This window comes from Gordionus sp. m RMFG-2023, chromosome 5, assembly GCF_954871325.1.
Source record: "Gordionus sp. m RMFG-2023 chromosome 5, tfGorSpeb1-WG-v2, whole genome shotgun sequence".
Lineage (NCBI taxonomy): Eukaryota > Metazoa > Nematomorpha > Gordioida > Chordodea > Parachordodidae > Gordionus > Gordionus sp. m RMFG-2023.
In genome coordinates, this window is record NC_088779.1 from 19049901 (window position 1) to 19056582 (window position 6682).

At 28.5% G+C, this 6682-nt stretch overlaps 1 protein-coding gene across 7 annotated transcripts in view; it reads left to right on the top strand.

Annotated features, from left to right (window-relative positions):
* LOC135929582 (uncharacterized) overlaps positions 1 to 5119 on the top strand; it is a 119998-nt gene extending 114879 nt beyond the window's left edge. For 5 of the 7 annotated variants that reach the window (XR_010572618.1, XR_010572614.1, XR_010572617.1 and 2 more), the window contains exons 11-14: positions 778 to 886; positions 1065 to 1481; positions 3958 to 4764; positions 4921 to 5119. Coding sequence is in view for 2 of the 7 variants with exons in the window: in XM_065466236.1 (XP_065322308.1) it covers positions 778 to 886; positions 1065 to 1481; positions 3958 to 4712 (1281 nt within the window). In the remaining 5 variants the exon portion in view is untranslated. The remainder of the gene's footprint in view (positions 1 to 777; positions 887 to 1064; positions 1482 to 3957; positions 4765 to 4920) is intronic. The other 2 variants (XM_065466236.1, XM_065466237.1) reach the window with 2 other exon arrangements.
* The last annotated feature ends 1563 nt before the right edge of the window (positions 5120 to 6682 follow it).

The following is a 6682-nucleotide window of genomic DNA, read 5'->3' on the forward strand; positions in this document are numbered from 1 at the left end:
TAAGATTTATACTTTAAGTGTAATTAATTTTAAAGTATTCATGCCAACTTCTTCTCAAAAATTATAACCCTTATTTTTTGATTGCTCTTTGTCATCAAACCAATGTGTAAAAAATATATGATGTATTTAAATCTTTTTTTAGAGTTTATTGTAAAATTTTAAAGTACTGAATCACATAGTCGCTTATCACCTTTAGTTTATTCAAATCATAAATATATTTCTGTGGCTAGTAGTGTTGCATAATCGGCTAATTTTAGCCGACTAAAAACGGCTTAGCCGAGATTTTAGGTGGAAAAATCGGCTAAGCCTAATTAGGTATAGCCTATAAATCGGCTAAGCCTAATTAGGCTAAGCCTAAAAATCGGCTAAACCTAATTAGGCTAAGCCTAAAAATCGGCTAAGCCTAAAAATTGGCTAAGCCTAAAAATGGGCTAAGCCTAAAAATTAGCTAAAATAAATTAGTCAAAATTCTGCATCGATGCTTAGCATTAATTATTATTTATTTATTTTAGTAAAATAATTTATTTTATTTATATTTAATGTAAATATTTTATTATTATCAACAAATAAACATGATATGATTTAATATTTTTTATTTATATTATTATATTTTATCAATACCCCCCCCCTTCCTTGTGTACTAAGCGAATATATAATTTTTAAACCTACTCCCCTAAAAATGTTGCTAATGTTTTACACCCCCCCCCCCCCCCCTCCCATTCACATACGTTAAAAGCCACTGATATTAATAAAATAATATTTTTCTCAATACATTAGAAATATACTCATCCCCTTATGGAAGCGAAGGAATTAAACGAAGATACAATGGATTTGGAAGAGTTAGAGCGTTTTGCAAAAATGTTTAAACAACGACGAATTAAATTGGGTAAATATTTATAATTTATCAATTATATTTTTATATAAATTTTTAAAATATATATTGATAATGTTATTTATCAAGAAATAAGAATTATTCTAATATGGCATTGGCTTTGATATGATTATTTGATAAAATTTTATATCTAGGATATTTTGTTAATTTATTTTTTCCTTTCTATATATAGGTTATACCCAAGGCGATGTTGGACTCGCTATGGGAAAGTTATACGGTAATGATTTTAGTCAAACCACGATATCCCGGTTCGAAGCTTTAAATTTGAGCTTTAAAAATATGTGCAAACTTAAACCGCTTCTGGCCAAATGGCTAGAAGATGCCGACTCTATTTCTGCATCTTCCTCTTTCCTCCCCGCTGCTATGCAACAAGCCCAACAACAACTATATACCCACCCAGCTCAACCGAGTAACATAAGTCAGCAGAGCCCGCATTCTTCCTCTTCTCAAATACAACAGCAACATTATCAAGATCCGCAAGCTTCTTTTCATCATCTTACCTCATTATCGTCTCCCACTGATATGTCACCAACCTCCGCTTATCAAACTGGTCCATCCACATCTTTTACTTCAGGGAGCTCTTTGTTGGGTATCCTATTATATTTTATTATAAATATATTGATTGTATCAAAAATATTATGACATGTGTAATTTTCTTTTACTTAATATTTTAATAATTTCTATTATGATTTAGAAATAATAATTTAACAAATTCAGACCAAATAACTCAGGATATTATTGTTTATATTTATAATATTTATTCCTATCTCTTTCTTTTTAAATATATATTTAATTAATCACATTCATTTACTAAGTTGTTTTATCAATTAATTTCGATTTCAAGTTTTCCTTGGCTTAATATTTATCTATTGTTTTCAAATTTCGAGTGGGGTAATATTTTTCTATCATTTTTCAAATAATAATTATAAATTTTTTTAAACATATTGATGATGATGAAAATGACTATATTTCTAAAAAAAGGTATTAGATACCTATTTTATTTAATAATGGATTTATATTTCATCCCTCAATTTTCAATATCCACAAACTTTGTGTGCTAATCGAAAGTTTAAATTTCAAAATAGCTATTTTACTAGGTGGTTATGGCTAGCATACTCTATTCGAGACACTGGAGCTCAAGATATGTATCCTGTTTGGCCCAAGATATTATGGGAAAAATTTAGTTAAGCTTAACTGATTTGTTAAGACTCCATTCAACAAGTACAAAGATGCTGGAGAAATCTTTGACAATCATTCAAAAAACAAATTATCACAAAAGCTGTGAACTGATGATTTCTTCAAATTAATTCAAAGTGGGGATATGATTCCCATTTCATCGCATATTGACAAAAATGAATTAAAATATCAAAATAAAGTGGATATAAGATCAAACTAACTGTTTAGGCCATTCTATATTGTGGATTGCAGGGCCTAGCATTACGTGACCATTTGGATTCAGGAAGCTTGAATTTCAATAATAATGATTATGAAGGTAATTTTCGTATCTTGTAAAATTTAAAGTATTAGGGGATTCTGCATTAATGGAATACCCCAAACTACAAAATATTTTTAAACAGAATTATTTCTGAAACTCCTTGTCCAACAAGGAGAAAGAAATTCAAAAAGCTTGTGCAACGACATGGAGTCTTCGCCATCAAGTAGTAACAGCTTTAATGGAGTTAGAAGAGCCGATTATTAATGCTCTTACTGAAATATCACAATGGCCTGAAAGAGTTATTATACCTCAGAAGCAAGCATAAATTTTTTCTCATTAGAATGTATTAATAAATTATTTAATTATACAACTATTTTATGTGATACTTTTTAAAAACATGACATCTTGATTAAGACGATGAGAATAGCGGAGAACATTTTATCAGAACTCGAAGAATTTAGGGTAATGTTGATGAAAATTTTTTTATGTTATTGTTGAGTCAAAAGTAGAGCTATACGAGTTTAATATTTGTATCCCTCGATTTGCAGCAAGGCAAGCTCATCGTCATAACATTAATATAGGGTCAGTAGAAGAGTATTATAAAATAAATGTCTTTATCCCTCTCTTAGATACATTTATGACCCAAATAAATGAACGGTTTTTAATTCATCAGGCAGCACTTAGCAATCTGCAGATATTACTTTTACAAAAGCCTTCCCAACCTTTTTCAGATGGTAATAGAAAAAAAATAAAATATTTAGCAGATTTTTTTAATGAAGATGTTTAAGTATTTTATGATTCCTTATTAGCTGAATGCCAACTATGGTATAAAAGATTAATTATGGCTGATATAGTCCCAAAAATGCTATGGATGCTTTGCATAATTTCAAACATCTTTTAGATTATTTTCACAAATTATTAAAATTATTATATATTAGCAACTCTTCCTATTAGTACTGCAACTAATGAGAGAACATTCTCTTCTTTAATAACAATAAAAACATACTTAAAAATGACAACTTCTAAAAGTAGATTGAATGATTTGGTTTGAATATTTATAGGTATTTGACGCCAAGCACGGATGAGAAAATTGAAAAATTAGCTCAATTCTAACGAAGATTGGATTTTACATTATAAATATAATATATAATAGGCTTCTAATAAGATTTGTGCACATTTATTTTTTCATGAATACTTTATAAGTTATTACATATAAAATACAATATTTCTTAAGAAACTTGTGTATTAATTTATATTTCCAACATTTTAATTTTTTATACTTTATATATAAATTTTAAAGGCTTAAAAAATTAAATTTTTATTTTGGGTCATTTATTTTATAGTTTTTTATATGCCGCCGGTTATATCCGTTCAGTATTTTTTTAATTCACATTTTTTTATATGCCGGTTTATATATTTAATTTTTTATAATTCACATTTTAAAATTGTATATTAGAAATAGTTATTAGTCCTAATAAATTTAAGCTTGATATTTTTAAATAACAATAATTTTATCTTAAAAAATTTAATTATCCCCCCCCCCCCCCATATCAAATTCTTGCGTACACGCCTGAAATAACTATAATCCCGCATCATAAATACAATTTATATTTACCATTTTTACATTAAGGGGCCGCCGGAAAGAGACGCAAAAAACGAACGAGCATAGACACATCTATACGCGTGTCCCTTGAGAAAGCATTTCTGCTGAATCCCAAACCCGCCTCTGAGGATATAACTGCCATCGCCGATGATCTATGTATGGAGAAGGAAGTAGTTAGAGTGTGGTTCTGCAACCGCAGGCAAAAGGAAAAGCGCATAAACCCCCCTCCCGGAGCTGCTATGGCCGCAGCAGCGGCAGCCGCTGCCTATGCCTTCGGAGCCGTGCAACATTTCCCCCCTCCTCCTAATTCCTGTAAACACCAACAAGCTCAAGGTCAACCGTATGCTTCTAGCACAAATCTTTCAAATACCAACACAATAGGATTAAATAGTTCTTCGACAACAGGCTCTCATATGCAACAATCGCCATACCCGTTCCTACAATTTATGAACCCTTTTCTAGTAGCCAGTCACCACATGTTTAGGGCACCTGTGCCTCCGGCCTCGTTGCAGCAGCAAGTCCAATCGCAACAACCTCCTACATATGTTTCAACTCTTCCGTCGGCATGTATTGGTCAATGTGAAAGAGAAAAGAGGGAACGAGGCGAAGGAAGTATAGATAAAGAAGGGCAACGAGTGGATAATTCTGGTGATAGAAGAGATGATAATCAGGACCAGGGTGAAGACGAGGACAATAAAGAGGTTCTCGCCGTAGCATCTTTCCTCTCGCCTTCCTCCTCTCACGAGGAAAGCCACGATCCCGATTTTTTAACTACCCCTTGACACTTGATGATTTGACGGTGAATGTTAGAAGTTTGCTAGATTAATGTATTACGTAAGTGTAGCACCGCTAACTATTATTTCCGCTTGTTCAAATAAAATATTTATGCGGGCTTAATCGCGATGGCATTTCATTTAGTGTTTCTTTTTTTTATATCAATGATTACTACTTCGAAGGATTTTTAAATATAGTATATTTTTTTATTAATAGATAAATCGATAACAATGATTGGAAAGGAAATGGGCTATTAAGATTATTGCGTTTGTTCGATGTAATATCCAATTAAATAAGAGTAAACTTATCGAATTTTCTACATATTAGCTACAACAGAAATCTCGAAATCAATAGCTAACAATTAAATATATGCAATATTACCTCCTCCCAAGTTTGACATATTCGTTGTAAATTATTTATAGAGTAAAAATAAAAAATTTATATATTTAAAATATGAAGTATAGCACAAGTAATATCATACTAATTTTATATTTACTGTTTTTTCATAATGTAATTGTATATCACTTTTTTTGTAATTAAACCGAATTGTACAAAATATTTTTTTAAATATTGATTTAAAATTTTTGCTCAATTTTTTTGCTAAGTGATAAAGAAAAGATGGCATTAATTGGATAAGGTTGTAAAATATTTTTAAAAAACAAAGGCGATATAAATATTGTCAAAATCAAAGCCTAAGACGATTGTATAAATTATTCGATTTTTAAGTTGCGACTGAAATTTACATTCTTTAAAACATCAACTTTTTGATTAAAAAAATCAATTAAAAACAATTAATTAATACCTCACTTTTTTTATTCCTTTATTTTTTTTTAATCTTCGATGTTATAATAATATCTAGTGAATAATTTAATTTATTTGAAAATATAGATGTGATATAAAAATAATATAATTTTATATTTTTTTTAAGTTTTTTTTATTATATACGTTTATTTCACTTTTATTTGGCACTTAGTTACAGTAAATTAAAAAGAAAGAAAAAAATATATACATTTTGATTTTTGTTAACCCTAGCTTGATTACTTATACAATACTATCAATTTGCTCATTCATAATACAATATTAGTCGAACTTACTAATTTTATTTATTTATACTATACTCTACCCATCCCGGTTAAACAATTAATATTACATCATTAAAGATGATAACATCATTCCACACAAATAATTTTAATCATCGTTTTTCTCTAGAGCTTAAATTATTTTCGCCTTTTTATTACAAAAGAATAGATAATATATTTTTTAGTCACTATAAAGTTATTGTTTTGATTTTTTTTTATATTCCACTTTTTTAGCATAATTTAAGCAAACAGTTAAATCATTCCATTTTTATACATTTAAAAAATATATTATATTATAGTTTAAAAAAAAGAAATAGGAGTACGCGTTATATTTATACGTGTTTCTTTCGCGCATTCGTTTCGACTTTGTAAAAAATTAGCAACAAATTTACAAATACAACATTATAATAAGCATTAAACCTATTTTTATGCAATACAAGTTAAATATAATTTAGACATAAATTTAAAAATATAATATTATTTTTCATTTTACTACGATTTTCTTTTAAAAAACGTGGCACAAATCATACTCACTTTTTTTTATCTAGCCAAAATTTTTTATAGATTATTTTTTTTTGTCTAAATTTTATATACAAAAAGAGAATGTATGACATATTATGTGGAAAATTTTTTCATTTTGTATTTTACGACTGATCCATTATCTAGGCTTTGATCTAAAATTAATAAAGATCCGCTGTAAAAAAATAGTTAATACAACTGTTTTTTTTGCAAGCCTCCTTAGGGTGACTTTAAAAAAAATGATGAGATCAAAACACCCCCAAACAATTAAACAATTAAAATTTTATAATGAATATATTTTTTTTTCCTTATTTCAAAATCATGTGAAATCTGAAACATTACCGATAAACATTTATGATAAATTATATTTTTAATTTAAT